The 22,782-nt window shown below is 40.6% G+C and overlaps 1 protein-coding gene across 1 annotated transcript in view; it reads right to left on the minus strand.

Moving 5' to 3' along the window:
- Window positions 1-1,349: 1,349 nt before the first annotated feature.
- Window positions 1,350-22,782, minus strand: part of LOC142143452 (cytochrome P450 2K1-like) — a 53,274-nt gene continuing 31,841 nt past the window's right edge. The window contains exons 5-10 of the mRNA XM_075201302.1: window positions 17,852-18,012; window positions 12,191-12,367; window positions 7,782-7,923; window positions 6,783-6,967; window positions 3,734-3,875; window positions 1,350-1,679 (exon numbers count right to left, since the gene is read on the minus strand). Coding sequence (XP_075057403.1) covers window positions 1,501-1,679; window positions 3,734-3,875; window positions 6,783-6,967; window positions 7,782-7,923; window positions 12,191-12,367; window positions 17,852-18,012 — 986 coding nt within the window. The 3' untranslated portion in view covers window positions 1,350-1,500. The remainder of the gene's footprint in view (window positions 1,680-3,733; window positions 3,876-6,782; window positions 6,968-7,781; window positions 7,924-12,190; window positions 12,368-17,851; window positions 18,013-22,782) is intronic.

The raw sequence follows: 22,782 nt of genomic DNA on the forward strand, positions 1-22,782 counted from the left end.
AGAAAATGCAATAATTTCTAGATAACGAATGTGCCTGCGAGCACACTTTTCATGTATAAATAAAGCCTTCTGACTAGGGGGCAGTCAGAATTGATTCTCATTCAGCCCTAAAAAACTGAGTGTGTCTCTTCTCTATCGATCGATAACCCATTTGTTTCACAGGTACCAGAGCTGATAAGTTACACTATTGGGGTGTAACTCTGACAAGTCTCCATTTGCAAATGTTTGTGATACAAAATGGGTTGTTCTGAAGAGCTCAGTGACTTCAAGCGTGGTACTGTGATAGGATGCAAAGTGTCGGATGGAGTGGTGTAAAGTATACTGACATTGGAGCAGTGGAAACGTGTTCTGTGGAGTGATGAATCACGCTTCTCTGTTTGGCAGTCAGATGGGCGAGTCTGGGTTTGGCGGATGCCGGGAGAACGTTACCTGCCTGTCTACATTATGCCAACTGTGAAGCTTGGTGGAGGAGGGATAATGGCATGGAGCTGTTTTTCATGGTTTGGGCTAGGCCCCTTATCTCCAGTGAAGGGCAATCTTAATGCTTCAGCATACCAAGTCATTTTGGACAATGCTATGCTTCCAACTTTGTGGCAACGGTTTGGGGAAGGCCTTTTTCTATTCCAACATGACTGTGCCCAGTGCACAAAGCAAGGACTACAAAGACATGGTTTGACGAGTTCGGTCTGGAAGAACTTGACTGGCCCGCATAGAGCCCTGACCTCAACCCCATCGAACACCTTTGGGATGAACTGGAATGGAGATTGCGAGCCAGGCCTTCTCATCCAACATCAGTACCTGACCTCATAATAAATGCTCTACAGAATGAATGGGCACAAATTCCCACAGAAACACTCCAACATCTTGTGGAAAGGCCTCCAAGAAGAGTGGAAACTGTTATTGCTGCAAAAGGGGGACCAACTCCATATTAAAATATATGTATTTGAATACAATGTCTTTACAGTCCCTGTTGGTGCAATGGTCAAGCGTCCAAATACTTTGGTCCATATAGTGTATAATGAAGTAATTTAAGTGCACTGTCAGAGTGGCTCTACATATATCACTGCACCACAGCTTGTATAACATTAAAGCAATACAAAAAGGTGAAATTCAGATATATTGCAGTTTAAAATCATACTGTATCAACCGTCTATTTATTACAAAAGGCTAAATATGGGCTCTATTTAAAAGAGGCTGAAATTCTTTATGTATCAATTGTAAAAGGATCAAATAATATTCATCACCACCAACAGACTGGGGTCAGTTTAATTTTTTTTTTTAACGTGAGGAATAATGAATATCGTGCTTTTCAAATCACTATAACAAATATTGTATATTTTATTGCGCCATAATCATATATGTACAGAAAAACATATGAAAGGTAATCTAGTGTATAAAGTAGATTATAAAAAGTTTTCCCAGCTGACTCATTTTGTTGATGCAATTCAAACCAATTATATTATTTTACATATCTGATAATATAACTGGCTGATAACATGTCTAGCTGCGAGGTATAGCGCAAATTTCATGAGGTAACGGTGCATTAGTGAGCCCAGGCATAGGTCTGAAGTCCAGTTTAGCTCCAGGTGGAGCCTGGAATGTGAAGTTCTGTAGCAGGGTCGTAAAGAACACAAACAGCTCCGTTTTGGCTAGGTTCTCTCCAACACAACTTCTTTTACCTAGTTAAAACATAAATAAGAAACAAGGAAACTAGCTAAGTGGTAGCATATCTGAATAAAAGCAACATTAATACATTTTTAAAAAATGAATAATTAATAATGCTGAACATGTTATAGAAAAGCAACTGATTATTGATTTACCAGTTTGGGGTCAAACTAATCAAGACTTGCCACCTTTGTGTCAGGAGCCGCGGCGGTCTCACTTCCCCTAGTGCCTGTCGTCCTGGCCGTCTCCATGATGACCGAAACGTCACTTCCTGCTTCTCGGTCCCAACCGTTGCCAGGGCAGCGGCTAGACGCCGAGCATTTTCTTAGCACGCCCCAGCAACTCAGGGCAGCCGGGCGCGTGCACTAAGTACAAACAGCCTGCGGGCTGATTAATGAACCTACACTATTAATTAGTCTGGCCCTGAGAACTGTTACAGGGCAAAGCCCTGATTGGCCAATACTAGTATTTAAGGCAGGGAGGATCTAGCCTTCCTGCCGGTTATAGCGGTCTGTGCTCAGTATTGCTGCCTTCTTCTGTACTGTGTTAGTGTTAAACTTTAGATTGTTCTCCCGTTTATGACCTCTGCCCGTTCCTGGATTATGAGTATTTGCCTGTGACCCTGATCTTTTGCCTGTACCCGTATTCTGAACATTTGCCTGTGACCCTGACCTTCTGCCTGTATCCGGACTCAGTACCTTTGCCTGTGGCCTTTTCTCCAGCTAACACCTGTCATCTCCACCTGTGCTCTGCCACTCAGCAGATCTCTGGCCGCTCCCTACTCCATGTATTACCTCCTGTACCTGTGTGCTGCCGTGTGAACATAAACTTGTACTACACTGAGTGTAAGTCCTGGGGGCATCCGAGTACCTGTGAGCATATCCAGTCTCTACAGGAAAGGTGACTGCTATAGGTGAAGACCTCTACTTCTATAGTTCTACAAGTTTATACCGCACTGGTTGCCATAACACTTTGAGCTCCTTTTCTTTCCCCAGTTGGATAAAGAAAGTTAAGCACAATTAATGACAGTTCCAAATTGCATTCATGCCATCTGTTTTTGAGGTTTATTGGCATGCAAGTAGCGTGGAATGGTGACGGAGCACGATAAATATTTTTTTTTTCTCTGTTCAAACCTACATGAAAAACATCAGTGTGGATACAGTTTACATGCTGATAAAGAAAAGCCTACAATGAAGGAAAATATCTTCTCTGTATTTTTTTTATAAAGTCTGATATGTACTTTATAGAAAGACAAATATTTTGCATTTCTGTGTATTGTAATTAGTTTTTAATTGATCTAGTTAAGTAACGTAAAATCTAGAATATTTAATATTTGTGACTGTGCACATTATGGAGTCCATTGGTATTTTAAAAGAGAAGGAAGACCTATACAGCGGGCTTTACAGTGATTATGTGACAAACATCTATCACTGATTTGGTCAGAGCAGCATAAGATGATTGGAAATGTCCCTGTCTGATTAAACACATATTGGAATTTAACATATTAACAAGACCGATCATGAGGCAGATTCCGCAACAGCCATAGTAGTAGAATTTAGAAGCTGGCAAATGTTAGGGATTTCAATTTCTGAATCTATTTTTCCTTGCTCCAAAGACAGTGGCTTCCCACTCTGTGATAAATACACCATTCAGCCACAACATTAATACCACCTACCTAATATTGTGTAGGACCCCTGCTGTTTTGGAGATGCTCTGATCCAGTCATCTTGCTGTTACAATTTGACCCTTGTCGAAATCGCTCAGATCCTTACGTTTGCCCATTTTTCCTGCTTCCAACACATCAACTTCAGGAACTGAAAGCTCATTTGCTGCCTAATATATCCCACCCCTTGACAGGTGCCATTGTAGTGAGATAAACAATGTTATTCACTTTACTTGTCAGTGGTTATAATGTTGTGGCTGATCGGTGTATACATTGTTCACCTTCTATACATATGCTGGTGTTAAAATTAGAGCATAATATCATTCTACTTTTGTGACTTAGATACAAAGTACATATTGTTCTGGAGTGTTAGCATAAGGAAAATATGAGCAGAATGAATGTTACCTAATGAGAAAGGTATGAATGCTTCATTCTTCTTGAAATGTCCTTCTGAGTCAAGAAAATGTTCTGGGTAAAACTGGTCTGGTTTCTCAAAGTAGGCTTTTTCTCTCAGTACAGAGGAGAGTATTGGGAGTACAATGGTGCCCTGGGGGAAAATATAAGTGTGCGTAAAAACAGATAATCAAAATAAGCATCACTTCTCCCGTAAAAAATAAACATTCTCTGCACAGGTTTATCACGAAAATGACAAAAACACATAGAAAAGTACTGTAAATAGATTTCAGATTAATCAACTCAAGTGAAGCTACTATAATTATAAACTATTATACAATAATATAACTAAACAAATCTATGAAAAACAGTTTCATAATCAGGGAGCTATGACATCAGAACATAGATTTTAAATATATTTTATGTTGCAGCTACTATTGTTATTTCACCATCTTATGTATCAAGTGTTCCCTGCACCTCTTAGATCAGTAGTGAGCAACAGGTAGCCCGCGTGCCACCAGCAGGCAACCGTGCCTTTACCTGCTGAGCAGAGAATTAGGTAGACCAGGTGCAGCCGCCTTGCGTGAAGCAGGAAGGTCATGAGAAATGTGATTTTGCTAAGCTGACGCCATCTTGTTGCCTTTTAGCCATTTTGTTCTGTTACAGCTTAAATACAGATTAGATGCACCTGTTTTGTAGGAGTAATTCATTATTTGCAAGAATATGTTTATAACCTTGGACATAGCAGACAGGAGATAAGCCAACCCCCACTGGGGAGTTTTCCTGTGTGATAATGAGAGAATGCATTAACATCTGTGTAAATGGAGCATGAGTGGTTAAAACCTTTTGGAGCATAGTTTTCTGTAATACGTGATTTTTGCTATATAGATAGAGACTTGTAACTAATATAGCAGAGTTTATTGTACACTCAAACCATGCAGTGTATTTAATTCTCTCCAGCTGATGAGCTCATAACTGATAAACTGACACTTACAAGTGAACAATCTGATTTAGATTCAACAGTCACGCTGCATAACGGAGGAGGAGAGAGTGCAGTGTGCTTTCCATCCTTCCTCATTGTGGCCCTTTGTCTTCTTGGAGGACCACATCTTGTCTTTGGCAAAACACACCTAAAAGGGTTACTACATGCTGTATATATAACATATCTTCCTCCTTAAACGTCCCCTGCTTATTCTTATTTTGAAATCTCATTTTTCTTCATTGTATGAATTTATATTTCCTAAACTTTAAAACTAAGATGATTCATTTAGAGTAAGGAGCAAAACAAGCAAAAGGGGGTACATTTACACCTGGCCAGACCATGTTATGATGCAAGGGTTGTAAATGCAAATTTTTTGTAACGCCTGGAGAATGATATCTACATAGGGCACAAAAACTAATAATAATATTCCCACCCAAAAACAGAGACCTCCTGCCTGACATTTCTATTTCTGTTGACAACATGACCATGAATCCCACCCTGCAAGCTCGCTGCCTAGGTGTAATCCTTGACTCAGAACAATCCTTTGTTCCCCACATCGACTCTATATCTAAATCATGTTACATACATCTAAAAAACATTTCCAGAATATGCGCATACCTTACACAAGACACTTATCATCTCCCACTTTAACTATTGCAATTCCCTCCTTACTGGTCTACCCAAAGTCAGACTGAAATCCCTACAATCTATTTTGCACGCAGCGTCTAGATTGGTTTTCCTTGGAAATTGTTCTTCCTCTGCTGAGCCACTCTGTCAGTCTCTACATTGGTTGACTGTTTTTCAACAAATCCAATAGAATAATCTTCTGCTAACATACAAGGCCATTAACAAAATTGCACCGACATACATCTCCGCGGGCAGCACGGTGGCTCAGTGCTCAGCACTTCTGCCTCACAGCGCTGGGGTCATGAGTTCAATTCCAGACCATGGCCTTATCTGTGTGGAGTTTGTATATAAATAAATGATGATGATGATGATGATGACGACGATCTCAATTGTCTCAAAATATATCCCAACTCGACACCTCCCTTCTGCACAAGATCTGCGTCTCTCATCCACTATCATTGCATTCTCCAATTCTCGGTTACAGGACTTTTTTCGGGCTGCACCCACTTTGTGGAATTCCCTCCCTCGCACAGTAAGACTTTCCTCTAGTCTACAAACCTTCAAGCGTTCTCTGAAAACCCACCTCTTCAGACAAGCTTATGATATTCCTCAACCACCATCTTAATCTCCCTAGGTTACCCTATTACCACCCTCTACACAGCTAACACAATATAACAATCGTCTGACCAACATTGTTGTGTGACTGATCACACAACCCACTCAATACTTTTTACCTTTGCATTCTAGCTGGACCAATGTGCAATATGATGTAGCACTTACCCTTGTGTATCAAACTCCCATTGTCCCATAAATGGTAAGCTTGCGAGCAGGGCCCTCTAACCTCTCTGTCTGTATGTATTACCCAGTATTGTTTTATTACTGTTTGTTCCCAATTGTAAAGTGCTACAGAATTTGTTGGTGCTATTTAAATTAATGTTGATGATGATGATGAGCAGCTTTATTTTACACTGCAATTTTAAGTTAAGTTAGAGCACCCCCTTGTCTCCGACTGCCTACACATTTTTTATTTGGAACCCCCCTGCAGTACAACATGGTGTTGCCCTTGTACCAAATCACCCCTTCTAGCTGCTGTTGTTGAAGTTGTCCCTAATAGATGCAGGTCATATAATACAGTGCACACAACCATCACTGAACAGCCCCACAAGCCACTAACCCTGTAAGTGTTTTGCATGAATGCTGTATACATTAATTACAGGGCAGTGGATAAATGGGGGGAGGATCACACCCCTGTAGTCAATGCATAAAGCATTTGGATTATATACAGAAACAGTAACACAGATAGGGGCATTTCATGTTTAAAACATATCATGGTTGTCTGCTTGTCGTTATCTGCTGAAGAATTGTGGTCAGAGCCAAGGATCCTATAAGTATGTCACCAATGTACAGTAATGAAGACACAAAGCAAGAAGTATTTTATGAAACTCTACTCACCTTTGGAATAAAATATCCTCTGAATGTGACATCTTGAGAAGTGGCATGCGGGAGGTTACTTGGGACAATATCACCAAATCGCTGAATTTCATGGATGACGGCATCAGTGTACGGCATTTCTTTCCTATGCTTGGTGTGTGGTTGAGCTGATCCGATCACTCTTTCAATTTCATTTTGCACTTTTTCTGTCAAGTATAAAGGAGAATTCTAACACATAAGGACAATGACACCATAACATGATCATTCAGAGGCAGATACATCACAGTACATGAAACTGACTAGAACAATGCACCTATAGACATGACAGATCTCATTCACCTTCGGACATAAGTACTGTTACGTGCCGTATCTTGTGTGAAATTGCTGAGCACGTGCTCAGAAATGAACATTATGCCAGTAAATGCAAATGCATGTAATTCATGTCCAAACGCAAATAATGCTTCCGCCAGCCTATGATTTGAAGGGTGGAGCAGGGAGGGAAAGGGCAAACGGACGTAGGCAATGTACAGCGCATGCAGCAGCATCCAGTTTAAGCTGTGGCAGTTAGTACTTTAGCAATACCGCTTGCACCAGCTACAGAGCAGGTGTAAGTGCCGATTGATAGTAATGACGGACAAGAATACATGCCAGAACATGTATTTAAGTAAGCAAAACTGTATAAATGCATTTCATGTACAGTAGGCATGAATAACATTCTGATATGTGTATATATATATATATATATATATATATATATATATATATACTTATAGTATTATAGTATTAAGAGTTGTTAATGTGTTTAACTCTGATGGGAATTTATATTGCACATATGCATTGTGTGTATCCTGCAATGTGTTCTGTCTGTCTGTATACGGCTAGTGCCGTATAGCCAGAGTGTTCTTATACTTGTATTCAAATGGAAACATTTCTTGAGATTCACTTGTATTTGATTAATCAGGCCTGATTTGTCTAATCTATGACAAGACATTCATATCATGTTTCATATTCATGTCTTACTTTGGATTTCAGGGTATTTCATCATTAGCAGAAGGCCCCATCGCAGAGTAGTTGTGGTCGTTTCCATTCCAGCAGCAAACAGATTGTTGATCAGTGAGGCTAGGTTGTTATCATGATAATACAAAGTCGATTCTGGCTTTCCCTGAATAGTAGAAATGGGAAAATATTTGTAACCAATGCATCAAGTCCACACAGCATATCTGACTAATTATTGTGTAACAGTTATTTTACAAGTCAGATTACTCTTCCAAGTGACAGAACCTCTAACACATCTCTGCAACAAGATCAATAATTAAGCGAATTGTAACATTAAAAAAAATTATTTTCTTGATTGTGCCCAGCATAGAGAATTGTATATGCAAGACATAGTTTTACGCTCTCGGCAAGCTAATAGCAAACTCAAGGATGTGACAGCCACCTCTTCGCATGTTTTCAATCATGATTTCAGCCCCTCAGGACAAGCTCCCAATTAAATCATACTCCACTACCAATGATGTCACATATATATTACCACTAGACTATTATCATCATCATCACCATTTATTTATATAGCGCCACTGATTCCGCAGCACCGTACAGAGAACTCATTCACATCAGTCCCTGCCCCACTGGAGCTTACAGTCTAAATTCCCTAACACACACACAGACAGAGAGACTAGGGTCAATTTTGGATAGCAGCCAATTAACCTACTAGTATGTTTTTTGGAGTGTGGGAGGAAACCGGAGCACCCGGAGGAAACCCACGCAAACACGGGGAGAATATACAAACTCCACACAAATAAGGTCATGGTCGGGAATTGAACTCATGACCCCAGCACTGTGAGGCAGAAGTGCTAACCACTTAGCCACCGTGACTATGCCACCAATCAATAGTGATTATCACAACTATAGGATTATCACACCTAAAATTGACTAAAATAATCTGGGAGGAGATAAAGAGATCATGGAAAAGTCGCACAATGACAATTGTACTGAATGATAAGATCTGCAAGCAAACTTTCTACAGTGAAATGAGAAAAAAATGCATAAACAGTCACTTGGGTTTCAAAAACTCAAAGGCTCAATATAATTTTGATAACACTAAAATATCAACTACTGAAAAAAAAATGGATCTAAGAGTTACTAATTCAGAAGATTTAAAGATTTAAAAGTAAGAAAACAATATAACAAAGCGAACATTAGGAAAGGCCAGACGGAAGCTGGGAGGGGAAATAAGGAGCGTAAAGAGAGAGTTGGTGATGTCACTATAAGAGGTTATTAGTGAGAAAACAACTAGAATAATGTATTCTGGAAGACATATCTCCAGAAGGACATATATAAATTAGAGACTGTGCAAATAAGGGCAACTAAAATGGTGCATGGCCCAAATGACAGAGTTTAGCAGTGAAGACTAAAGGATCTAAACACATTGGGCCTGATTCATTAAAAAAAGTAAAGAAAAAAAAAAAGAGTAACTTTTCACCTTGGCAAAACCATGTTGCATTGGAGGGGAAGCTGAACTTTAAAATGTGGGGTCAGATTTATAGTTGGAGAAGGGCATGTACTAGATCTACTTTAAATTTCAGTGTAAACATAAAGCTATCAAGTATTTGTGTGTTATATGACAAAATAGATAGTATTTAACTTATGTGCAAAATAATAAACTAAAATGCGCCCCTTGCATTGTAACATGGTTTTGTCCAGGACAAAAAGGTACTCATTTTTTTACTTTACTTTATGAATCAGGCCCATATAGTTTGGAGCAGACAAGGAAGAATGGGGATATAATAGGATAGAAGGTTTAATGTATACCAATATTTTTTACAAGATATGGGAGGGAAGCATTCTCAAGAGGAAGAGAACTGTTGGAGCAAGAGGACATACACTAATACTGGGGTGTAGTGGGTTTTTGGAAAATTTGAGAAAAATTACTTCACCAAATGGATAGTGGATGGTGAAGTAGCTTCCGGACAGAGGTGGTAGAAACTAAAACATTAGCAGAATTTAAACACGTGTAGGATAGACAAAAGGCTTCCTAAATAAATAAATGATAATAATAATAAATATATCTGAAAAAGGCTAAGGAAACAAATAAATCTGGGGTTATCAGGTATAAAATAGCTAGATGGACCAAATGGTTCTTATCTGCAGGTTTAATGTTCTTGCTATGTTGCTAGCATCACCACAGAAATTTGGTAAAGTTCTGTCGCAGAAATTTTTTATAAATGCATCTCTTAGTATTTACATTAGGCACATAAAAAGGGAAAATATGAAATAAAAATTAATGTTATTTCAAGCATGGAAATCAATAAAAAAAATTCCAGGGTCACACATGTTACAAAGGGAAAGCTTTTAGGGTTAGACAAATGATTTGGCTGAATAATTTATTGGATGGCTATTGTAAAAGACAGGCTGGATGACCCACCAAAGTTCTCCTCTAGACCTTTCTACATGTGCAACTGTCTTATGTCAGACAATGTTGTAGCATGATGCAGTTGTGTGACAATTGCACAATAGTTTAACAGACAGGCTCAAAGGTCTACAAACAACACGGGCCCTGAACTCCAAACAGGTCCAACACATTCCTACCACAGGCAGGGCCGACATCAGGGGGGTACGGGGGGTACTGTTGTACCGGGCCCGGGCTCACCAGGGGGCCCGGTACAACAGTGCAGCACAGACTTACCTGGGGCCCCGCTGGTCTCCGCTACTCTGTCTTCAGCCTGGCTGTCACCGTGACAGCCAGGCACCAGGATGCGATCGCAGGGGTGGAGGAATCATTCCCCCTGCGATCATGTGATCTGGCTGTCACGGTGACAGCCAGGCTGAAGACAAAGTAGCGGAAACCAGCGGGGCCCCAGGTAAGTATGTGTTGCTGTTGCTCATGGGGGGGGGGGGGGGGGGGGCGCTCACCGGGATGGAGGGGGGGGGGCCCTTACTGGGCCCCATGATTTTTGAAGGCGGCCCTGACCACATGTACATGTATGCTGCACAACATTAGTAAAATTTTGCAAAGTTAGATCATGTTCTGTGTAAAATAAGTGTGCCTAGAGGGGTGGGTTTATTGAGCCAAGGGTTGCATACCTACAAACTTCAGTTATGTACATATGTACCTCAGCAGAATGTATTTTACTTACCTGGTCCTAATGCTTTCTCCCTCCATGGAGTGGAAGAGTAAGGCTCATTGGACCTGAATCATTAAGGAGAGCAAAGCATAATAAAGGAGTAACTTTGCACCTGGGCAAAACCATGCTGCATTGAAGGGGTAGGTAAATTTAAAATGTCCTAGATCAATTTTAAGTTTCAATGTACTAGGGCTGATGTACTGCATCAGTTTGCATAGTGTGCCTTGCAAATAAAATTGCTCTGCGCATGGCCAGAAAGAGGGCACATGCATATGCATCCAATCAGATTTGCATGGATGCATATGCTTATACCTGCTTGCACCTGGATAAACAGGACATGTGTGATCTAATAGGAACCATGTACAATATGAGCTTGTTTGTTCAAATGCAAACAAACACAGACTGGGACGATGATGTATATGGGACTGAAAATGCTATCTTACTTGTGGGTGGTCAGGGACAGGTGCCAATCTCCCCCTGCTATATCTTCAACCTCATCTCTACCCATTCTTCGACCCCCACCCCCCTCCTCCCCTCCCCTGCTCTGGCAATGGTCGGTGCTTCACTACCACACTGGTTACCTTTTACCATTCCAACCTCCAGGACATTGCCTGGCAGGTCCTCACCTATGGAATTATCTCCCATGCCCCATCAGATAAGCCTCTACTCTCCAAGGCTTCAAAAAATACCCTTAATGCCTTCTCTTTATTTAAGCTTATCAGCGCTCCTCCTAACTCCTTTGCCTTTGCTGTTACCTATATGCTGTTATATATATAATGTCAACAAAATATTCGCCTCTTTCTGCATTTCACCTCAAAATGTTATATACTTCACCAGGGAAATTGACTCTCAGGGCTAGATTTACTAAGCAGTGGTTTGAAAAAGTGGGGGTGTTGCCTATAGCAACCAATAAGATTCTAGCTTTCATTTATTTCTCCAAAATGACAGCTAGAATCTGATTGGTTGCTATAGGCAACATCCCCACTTTTTCAAACCCGCAGCTTAGTAAATCTAGCCCTCAGTGTTCTTGCTCCCACACTAACACCAGAGCATATCACAATGAATTGGCTGTCATCGCCTCAGGTCTAGTCATTGTTCCATAAATAATAATGAAATAATAAAAAATACATTATTAATATTAATTATTTTCTCTACAACAAAACAACCTCACAGGATTCATCTTTTAAAAAAAATCTTTTTATTGCCTCAATGATTTTATTGAATTCTATCCTTACATGGGTACATGTGTCTTTTATGGACCTAAAATCCAGTAAAAACCACCCATGCACTAATTTCAATACATACCTCTTGTTGCTTGACAAGGAATGAATCAATAAAACTTCTCTGATCATTTATGTCCAGTACTTTCTTCTGTTTTGTAAATGTCTCTCTTACAAATTTATGCATCTCGTGTCTGGCTTTAAAAATGTTTCTGTGACTCCCAGGCAGCCAGCCAATCACCGAGGGATAACTATTGTACAGCTTAAAATGAAAACAAAATGTATTTTTTATTTTTTAAAAGTTCAAAAATAGAATATTACATGAATATGAAAAGAGTGATATGGTTTAAAATGTAGAAATTAAACTACTTTTAAAAAAAGGTAATGATAGACAAAATAAATTCAGTGTTGTTTATTTAAATATTTAGTATATATTTATATAGGATTTAAATATTTAAGCTCTATTCAGTGGATGTTGCCATATTCTAAAAATTGATATATGTTGGGAACTAAACCACTATATTTAGCCCTGGCTTTCAGAAACCCCTGAAAGTATATATTTTCATTATACCATTTTCTTAATATATAAAAGTTCAACTTGACTATTAATTAACCCAGGTGTCTTCAAACACCGTCCAGGAGATGATGCCTCTTCCTATCCCTTAACTGTACATTTCGGGTTATTCCCACTGTGATTTAACTTTCTTTCTCCTCCTTTGAAGTCCACTCTATCTGTCTCTTCTCCCCCATTCCCCTCCATGTCTAAGTCATCTACCGTTCCCCTGGCCCCACTTTCCTCTTTCTTGACAATTTTGCAGCCTGGCTTCCCCACTACCTTTCCTCTAACCTCCCCTCCATCATACTAGGAGATTTTGACATCCCTATTGATAACCCCACTGGCCCTGCCTCCATTAAACTTAATGCCCTTTCCTCCTCCATTTGTCTAGCTCAGTGGACCTTTTCCCCCACCCACTGTCTTGGTCACTCCCTTGACCTTGTTTTCTCTCATCAATGTGATTTCCCTGACTTCTCTAACTCTCCCTTCCCACTCTTTGACAACCATCTCTTCTCCTTCACTCTATCTTTCTCCCCTGCAACCCTCTGCCTAAAATTACCCTCACTAGGCACAATCTTGATGATATTGACCCTGCTTCACTCTCCTCCACTCTCAAAACTCTCCTCTCCCCTCTTCCCACCTGTCACGGCGGTTACCTGTGTCAGCGCCGCTCCTCCGCTTCGTACTGCCGCACTTCCGGGTAGGTCCCGGCGGCAGGTCAGCTGATCTGGGCGGGGAATTCAAACTCCTACTTCAGGCCTGCTCTGACACACTGTAGGTGTCAGAGCAACGTGTTACCTGTATCTGGCTGCACTTCCTGTGCTTTGGCTTCCCTGGTGTTCTCCCTTGTTACTTCTGATCTCCGTGTACCGAACCAGCTATTCTTCAGACCATTCTACTGCCTAATCCCTGGTACTGCATAACGGACAGATCTCTGTGTACCGAACCGGCTATCCTCCAGACTACTCTTCTGCCTTATCCCTGGTACAGCATAAACGGACAGATCTCTGTGTACCGAACCGGCTATCCTCCAGACTACTCTTCTGCCTAATCCCTGGTACTGCATAAACGGACGGATCTCTGTGTACCGAACAGGCTATTCTGGACTACGCTTCTGCTCCTGGGGCTATACTGCGGATTGACTCCTGCATTCCACCAGTCTCTACTCCAGACTACTACCTTCTGAATATACGGTTAGTGATTTCAGTTATCTATTCTTCTGTGGATCTGGCCGTGCCTCTATATGTCCATCTCATAGAACTCTTTCCTTACGTCAGTAGGCTAACCTGGGGGCCGCGACCTGCGGTTCTCCGGCAGCAAAACCCACCCTGCCTTGCAGCGGTTCTTGGAGAAGACCGGGAGGGCCTTCAGACTCCGCGCCCTAGGAAGGCCGCGTAAATACTGACTAAGGTAACCTTGAAACCTAACACCACCCTGGCATGACCTGAGCAGATGAGCTCCCTCTACAACCACTCCCTCAACACTGCCCTAAATGTTGTCACTCCCACCTCTTCTGTCCATTGCTGCAACTTGATACCCCAACATTGCCACTCCAAATTCACCCACTTCCTTCAGAAGTACACTCGTGCCGCTGAGGGTCTCTGGAGGAAAGCTCGCTCCCTGGCCGTTTTCCTTCACTTAAATGTATCCGCTCCTCCTACAGCACTGTCGTCTCCCTCACTAAACAACCCTTCCTTAAGTCTCTCATTTCTTCTCAGTTCTCCAATCCCTGATGCCTCTTTGACACATTCAGCTCTCGCCTCTCCACTTCAACCTCCTATCCTACTCTCCCTCACTGCCACCAACTTTGATTCCTTTTCTCCTCCAAAATTGAGGCTATCAGACGTGAAATTTCCTCCTTGGATCATTCTCCAGCTACCCTCATATCTCAACCTTCCTCTAAAAACCAATTCTGGTGCTTCCTCCCCCCTACCTCAGGTGAAGAAATACACTCCTTCATTATTTCCTCCCCCCCTTGTACCTGCCATCAGGATCCCATCCCCTTTCTCCTCCTTTGCTCCCTCTCCCCTACTGCCTGCTCCTATCTTGCTCACCTCCTCAATCACTCTCCACTGGCAGCGTCCCCTCTTGCTTTAAACATATAGAGAGAAAAGGGGCTCTGTTTTTCAGTCTGAATTATAATTAATATTAAGATGGTTACAATATATATATATATATATATATATATTAATTCCATAAAAACATATAACATATAGACATAGAATATAACATTTAATATAACATAAATCCATCTTATTATTCAGAATAAAACTGTTAAAAAAATCAAGCTTAAATATTTAAATCTGGGAGTGCACCGATTCAATATTCCATTGGTTATAATAGTAAGAATGACCGTTTCCTTATTGCAACCCAAATTTGATCAGGTAGGTCAGCCCATAAAAATCCAAGCTGTAAACATTAGAGATTGATCCTTAGCCACTTTGTGGTGCTTAATATAGAGCTAAGCTCTTATTACATTCGCAATTGAGCAATCAAAACTGTGGCACAGCTTTCTCAATAGGATATTCTCTCAAAGCCAAACGATTTACAGATGAATTAAAACTGGGATTTTTAATACTCTTTATTTTGGATAATAAGGTGGATTTATGTTATATTGAATGTCATATTTTATGTCTATATGTGTTACATGTGTTTTATGGTATTAATATATATTGTATGAATAAATATCTTAATTTTAATTACAAATTGTTTGGTGGTTTACAATTCAGACTGAAAAACAGTGCCCTTTTCTCTCGATATGTTTTGTCTGTGTTTTTGCTGGTATAGTACGCACTATTCCCAAAAGGACAGCAGTTATTCTGTCTTAATTCAATTTTTAATTTGACATAGAAATATTTTAAATTATTATTTGTATTATGGAATGTTTATATTGAATCCTCTTATTTGAGTTCCTGATTAATCCCTCCAGATGTAGTCAGAAGGGGTTATTTTTCTTCTTGCTTTCTCCTTTAAACTTGCCCTTATTTCACCCATTCTCAAAAAACCCTATTTGACCTCACCTCACTCTAACTACAGCACCATCTCGCTTCTTCCCTTTGCCTCTAAATTAGTCAGGGCAAATCCCTCCTTGACTCTCTCCAATCCGGCTTCCGCACCCACCATTCTACTGAAACCACCCTTGCCAAAGCTACTTTTGACCTTCTCTCGACTAAATCTAAGGGTCACTTCTCCCTGCTCATTCTTCTGGACTTCTCTGTGGCATTTGACACCGTTGACCACCCCCTCCTGTTGCATGCCCTCCTTTCTCTCAGCATCTCTAGCTCTGTCCTCACATGGTTCAGCTCAGACCTCACCATCTGCTCCTTCTCTCTGATTATTTCTGGTCCCCGCCCCCACACTCCTGCTGCCCTACCTGTTGAAATTTCTCAAAACTCGGTTCTTGAGCTCCACTCTTTTCTCTGTACTCTACGTCCCTGGGTGATCTCATCACCTCTTTCGGTCTCCAATATCACCTTTACACGCCGATGACATTCAACTATACATCTTATTATCTCTTCTCCTGATCTTTCCCACCCCCTCCTCTCCCATGTATCTGATTGCCTTTCCACCATCTCCTCTTGGATGTCTACATGTTTTCTCAAAATTAACATTGCCAAAACCGAGCTCATTGTCTTCCCTCCTTCTAGATCTTTATCCCATTTTGATCGCTCTATCACTGTTAACAACACCACTATCTCTTCTGTTCCCCAACTCCACTGCCTGGGAATCGCCTTCGACTCCTCCCACTTCTTTGATCCCCACATTCAATCTCTCGCCCAATCCTGTCGCTTCCAACTCCACATCTGGCCCTTCCTATCTCAGGATGCCGCTACAACCATTATAAATGCACTCGTCATTTCGCATCTTTATTACTGTAAGCTTCTCCTCACCAGCCTCCCCCTCTGCTACCTTGCCCCCCTCAGGTCAATACTCAGCGCAGCTGTGAGACTCATCTTCCTCTCCCACCGCTTCTCTTCTGCTTCCCATCTCTGCCTTGCCTTGCATTGGCTCCCCTTGTAAGGCAAGGCAATGTTATTAATAATATTTATTATTATTATTATTATTATTGTACTAACATTTTGACTAGCATGATATGCATAAATGACAGATGGAGCTCGACCATTTTAGATGTTTTAATGTAACTCGGTATATGTTGCTATCCACAAAGATCATGCAGATGGTTTCTAACCACACCCCATTCACATACAAAATTAAGTAAATATCTGGGTCTTATGGGGTTTGTTCTGCTGCATTTATATAAATCAGACAAGTGCTGAAATCATTCAATGTCTAAAACAATCATGCTCTCTCTGTATGCACCACTAGCTGCCATCAAACAGGGATATACTGAAAACAAATGGCTAGTGTTCTCTGAGCACGGGATCTGAAAAAAACAATATGCTACTGAAAATACTTTTTAGAATTACTGCATAATACTATTTTAAACAGGAAATCTACACTGCTTATGTACCCACTTCTCCTGGTAATGTAGATTATAATTAAATATTAAGTGGATTATTAAAATGGTATGGGATACAGGTATGGCAGATTTAGGGACAAATGGAATACTATTTCAAGCATAATATTACCCAAGGTATTGTACATGCATTTGGTATGAAACTAAATTCCTCTATCCTCACAGGGCCAAAGTCCAAGACCTCAACAAGTGTCAGCTACCTGGGATTGTGGATTTGTAGACATTTATATTACTGGGGAAGTGGACCCGACATCTCCTAGGCATATATGTCAATTTAAAAGGAATATTCACAAAGTATTTAACAATATCTGTCCTTTGATAATAAGATGACATTTAATTTTATTTACTTGCCTTATGTTGAAGAATAACTAAATATTCAACTTATTTGTAGCCTATTTACTTGTTAGCTGGGATCAATTAGATAAATTTGATAAAACATAGGTGACTGAGCACTCACTTTTCCATTACTTTTTCATTGCAATGAAACTTGTCAGAATTTCTGTTTCTTACTTCGTTGCACCAATGTTTCTGCACCCTACAAACAATTATCCTCTAGTGTAATAATACTGATAAGTTCAAATGCTGTTTTCAGCTATAAAGCAGCAGCATATGAATGAAAATATTTGCAGATGATATATTATCCATTAGAGAAATATAAATTAAAGAAAACTACACTGGACATCTTTAAAATCTGGCAGAGTGAGAATACTTACCCTGACCATAGGGCTTTCCAGGTTCCTGATACTTTCATTAATTAATTTCATGAGCCTCAGTATGGTTGGATCATCATATTCATATCTATGACCGAGTAGTATGGACACTATTATATTGGCTACAGCAGTGTTAATGTTGGTCATATTATTAAAGGGCTTCCCTGAAAACAGAATAAAGGTAGATTTTTACATTGAAAATGAGCAATATTAATAGTGAAAAAAAGTAAAAATGTACATATAAGAATATAATGTATCATTATAATACTTTCACTCCTGTATTTGTCTGAGAGACATGTTGGTGTCAGTAGTTGAGAGGAAGTGCTGCCACTGTATTGCTATTTGGAGGCTTCTGGGGTACTTCTTGGTAAGTTAGCTCTCAATTTAAAAACACATATATGTATGGCCCAAATATATGGGACTCTCACTGTTTAGAGTTAGGACCACCCTATTAGCTAAAGCGTTGTGGAATGGCGGGTGGCTTAAACATACATTTGCAAATGTGTGCAACTGAGACTTTTGCATTTTTATGTACAAGTAGAAATGGCAGCTCCTTTGCTGGCTATAGCAGTGTGCTGGGGGATTTCTCTGTGTTTGTTCCTTTTAAGATAACCCCACCCTTTCAAGCACCTGCTATGAGCATATAAATTGATTGAGGAACTTTCACTTCTGTATTTGAAATTTTTGCATAAACAGCTGTGAAAGATATCTTTATCAACTTTTGACACCACTAGTCATCAAAGATAATAACCCTACAGTGTCCCTGACATTCATTCCAGAGGGTGACAAAAATAAAATGCTTCACATTTGTTCATACAACTTCTGTTTCATTCAAAAATCCACCCATCAAATTTGCATTAGCAAGACATTACACTGGTCACAATATTTTTCTTATTATTATTTTTATTATTTTTACTTTTATTATTATCGTAGATTTGTAAGGCACCACAGTGCTCCGCAGCACCATACAGTAGGGAAAACAGGATATACATAAAACAGGGACATACAATGTAGATATAATAAATGCAGACATGAAAATTAAAGGTATGGAGGACCCTGCTCATTAGAGAGCTAATATTCCAAGTGGAAGATCATACAGATGAAACCAAGAGGAGCATCTGGGACTTAGAGTGGAGACTGGAAAGTTATGAGGATGTACTAGTGTTAATAGTATAATCAGGGATAAGGTAAGCACTAAAAAAGATATGGGTTTTCAGAAAGCATCTAAAGATTTCAATTCACAGCTGTGGGCGAAAGTGTGATTGGGCGTGGTGGGGAGTTCCATAAGTGGAGTGCAGCATGGGATAAGTCTTGTAGGTGGCAGTGAGAGGCGGTTACCAGAGAAAAGAAAAGGTGTAGGCCGAGGATAGCACTAAGAGGACGGAGGGAGAGTATTTTGATGTGAAACTTGAGATGTATGAAGGGGTGGTGTTGTTGAGGACTTTGTAGGTAAGTGTAAGTAATTTTAATTGGATTCTGGAGGAAACAGGGAGCCAGTGTAGGGATTTGCAAAGTGGTGCAGCAGATGTGGAGCGGTGAGAGAGGAAGAACAGTCTTGCAGCAGCATTTAGGATGGATTGAAGTGTGGATATATGGGTGTCAGGAATGGCAGATAGCAGGAGGTTGCAGTAGTCAAGTGGGAGATGATGAGAGAATGGATCAGAGTTTTGGTAGAGTAAGAAAAAATTATATTCTGGCAAAGTTTTTAAGGTAGAGTCGACAAGACTGGTAGAGAGTCTGGATGAGAGGAACTAGGCAGGAGGAAATTGTGGTGTTATTGACAGTGAGTTAGATTTGAGGGGAGGTGGTGACACTGGCAGGTGGGAAGATGATAAGCTCTGTTTTGTATATATTAAGCTTTAGGTAGCAGTGGAACATTCATGCTGAAGTAGCAGAAAGACAGTTGGTTACATGAGATAGTACAGAAGAAGAGAGGTCAGGGGAAGAGATATAGATTTGGGTGTCATCAGCATACAGGTGGTACTAGAGGCCAAATAAGCAAATTAGTGCCCCAAGTAAAGAGGTGTACAATTAAAAAAGAAAAGGGGCAAGAACAGGGCCTTGTGGGACCTCAACAGTTAGTGGAAGTGGAGAGGAGGGTGTGCCAGAGATAGAAACACTAAAGGAGTGCTTTGATAAGTAGGATGTGAGCCAGAAAAGAATTGTGTCATATAGGGCAATAGAGTGAATGGTGTGTTGGAGAAGAGGGTGGTTAACAGTGTCAAAAGCAGCAGAGAAGTTCAGGAGAATAAATATGGAGCATAAGAACTGAGGGCTGTATCTAAATTCGAGGGGTATTAAAAGCTAAGGCTGTATTGGACTGTATTGGTAATCTGGGGGTTAATTTGTTTTGCCTGCTCATGACGTCCATATGAGTCATGGGGAGGGGTTATGGAGTTTATATCAGGAATGGATGGAGAAGAATCAGTCCCTTATGCAGCTGGACGTTGCCCACCCTCCCTCCCTGTGTAACAGCTAAGATGGTCATTTGTAGTGTAATCCCGTACCGGTATAGTTTGGTGGTGGTGACCGTCTGGGAGTAGCCTTGGCCGGAAATCACAGTACAATCGACGGCAGGTGGTAAGGGCGCATGATGGTATTGGGCACACTTAACCCACCTGTTTTCAAATGGAATAGACTATTAGTCTAGGTCCAAATACTTCCTGACCGGGTTGGCTTGTGGTTGCATCCGTTAGCCTAGAAAGGGGGAGGGTTCTGTAGTGCCTGGGGCGGTGGCCCTGTTGAGGTAGATATGTGCACCTTGGGGTGTGTGGTTGTCCCACATTTGTGGATGTCCCATGGAAAGGCTGGGGCATCCTGGTTTGCCTGGTGGATGTCGACTCGGACTGCTCTCTTTCTCCACCACCATACCTTACAATAAATCCCCTTTTACTTTTGCCACATTTAAGTTGTCTGTGTTTTCATTTATGGTTATGGTTAAAACGGTAAGATTATAAGGTAAGGAAAGGTTATCAGCCGTTAAGCATTTTAATGATTTTGCAGTAAGTATATCATTCATCAGTTTTGTAAGAGCAGTTTCAGTGGAATGTTGGGGGCAGAAGCCTGATTGCAGAGAGTCAAGAATAGATTTAGGGGAGAGAAAGAGAGACATGCGTTTGTACACTAAGCGCTCAAAAAGTTTGGAGGCCAAGGGGAGGAGAGAAATAGTGCGGTAGTTGGATTGGGGGGTTGAATCAAGCGCTGGTTTCTTTAGAATTGGTGAGATAAAAGCATGTTTAAAGGAAGATGAAAATGTGCCATTGGAGAAAGACAGGTTAAAGAGGTGAGCTAGAGGTGGGCATGCAGTGATGAAAAGGGAGTGGAGAAGTTGGGAGGGAAGAGGGTCGAAGGGACAGGTTGTAAGGTAAGATGATGAGATGAGTGCAGATATATATGCCAATATACCCAGATCAACCCCTTCACCTAAGTCTGCCATATCTCAGCTAAACTAATTGTTTATTTATATTTTAGTTTAATTATCAACAGATAAATTAAAGTTAAATCAGTGGTATAATGTTTAGGTGCACAAAAGGGTCGCCATACAAATAAATGATAAATAAATAACCCAGGAAACGCAGACTTCGGAAATAGAAATGAGCTTAAATTATCAGTAAATTTACAGCAAAATAACATCGGTCTAATAAAAGCAACAAACACCTATCTCACATCAGGGGAGGGTTGGCAGATTCCAGCCCGGGGGGCAAGCACACAGCAGCGGCCCATCCTTAAAGGGTGGTTTTTGGTACAATATATATTTATCTATATAAAAAGAGGCTATTGTAGTGTTGCTTAATCCATATATATATTTTTATGCCCCCTTATAGCTGGATTAAGGCTCTGGGGGGCCCGTGCACTTTAGATTGGGTAACCCCCTATGATGTAGCATGGTTATCATTTTAGACAAATACACAGGCAATACTGTGTGCACTACTGTTCGGTGCACACAGTTCTGCCTTCACGAGCAGTACACGGTGAAGCGGTACATACCTCCCAACTGTCCTAAGGGAAACAGTCACCCAAGTTCGGGACTGTCTCACCAGATTCAGGACAGTTGGCATACTGTCCTGCTCTCGCCTATCTGTCTTGTCACTGTCACCACTTGTGGCTGCTGGTTACTTTAGCTCATTTGCTGGTTGTCTGGATCCTGGAATGCTGGAGGCCCTATATGAAAAAAAAATGGGTACATGAAATTTAGAAAACTCCAACCAGTCCCGATGTTAAATCAATAGCACACTCGTTTTATAATTAGGCCTCCCTCCAGCCACAACATTAAAATAATATTCACATTTTCTAAATATATTTCTTTCTCTCCAACCAACCCTGCCATTAGATAGCAAACACATTTAATATATTAACCTATTTCCCTCCCTCCAAACAGCCCCAATAATAATTTAAATAGCATTTACATTTAACAAATATTACCATTTCACACAACAATCACAGGCATTAAATAATTCATAATCACATTTAATAAATAGACCTCATTTTCCACAACCAGCCCACAATTAATAAATAGCTCCCAAACCACCCCAGCATTAAATTAAAGGTCTAATTATCCCATTATAAATTCATAGGCCCCACTATTAAATGAAATTGCCCCAGCATCACTCCACAAATAAAATAGCACCCAATAATTAGCCTCCACTTGCACTCCACAATTAAATTAATAGCCTACCTCCCACATTATATTAAGACCCCCCTTCCCTTCCACACTACAATCATTTACTGCCCCCCCCCCCGCACACTACATTCATTTACTGCCCCCCCCCCACACACACACACACACAGCATTCATTTACTGCCCCCACACACTTTGCATTCATTTACTGGCCCTTCACACACACACACACACAATATACTGGCCCCATACTTTATATATATATATATATATATATATATACACACACACACACACACACACACACAATATGCTG

The sequence above is a fragment of the Mixophyes fleayi genome, chromosome 3, assembly GCF_038048845.1.
Source record: "Mixophyes fleayi isolate aMixFle1 chromosome 3, aMixFle1.hap1, whole genome shotgun sequence".
Taxonomy (NCBI): domain Eukaryota; kingdom Metazoa; phylum Chordata; class Amphibia; order Anura; family Limnodynastidae; genus Mixophyes; species Mixophyes fleayi.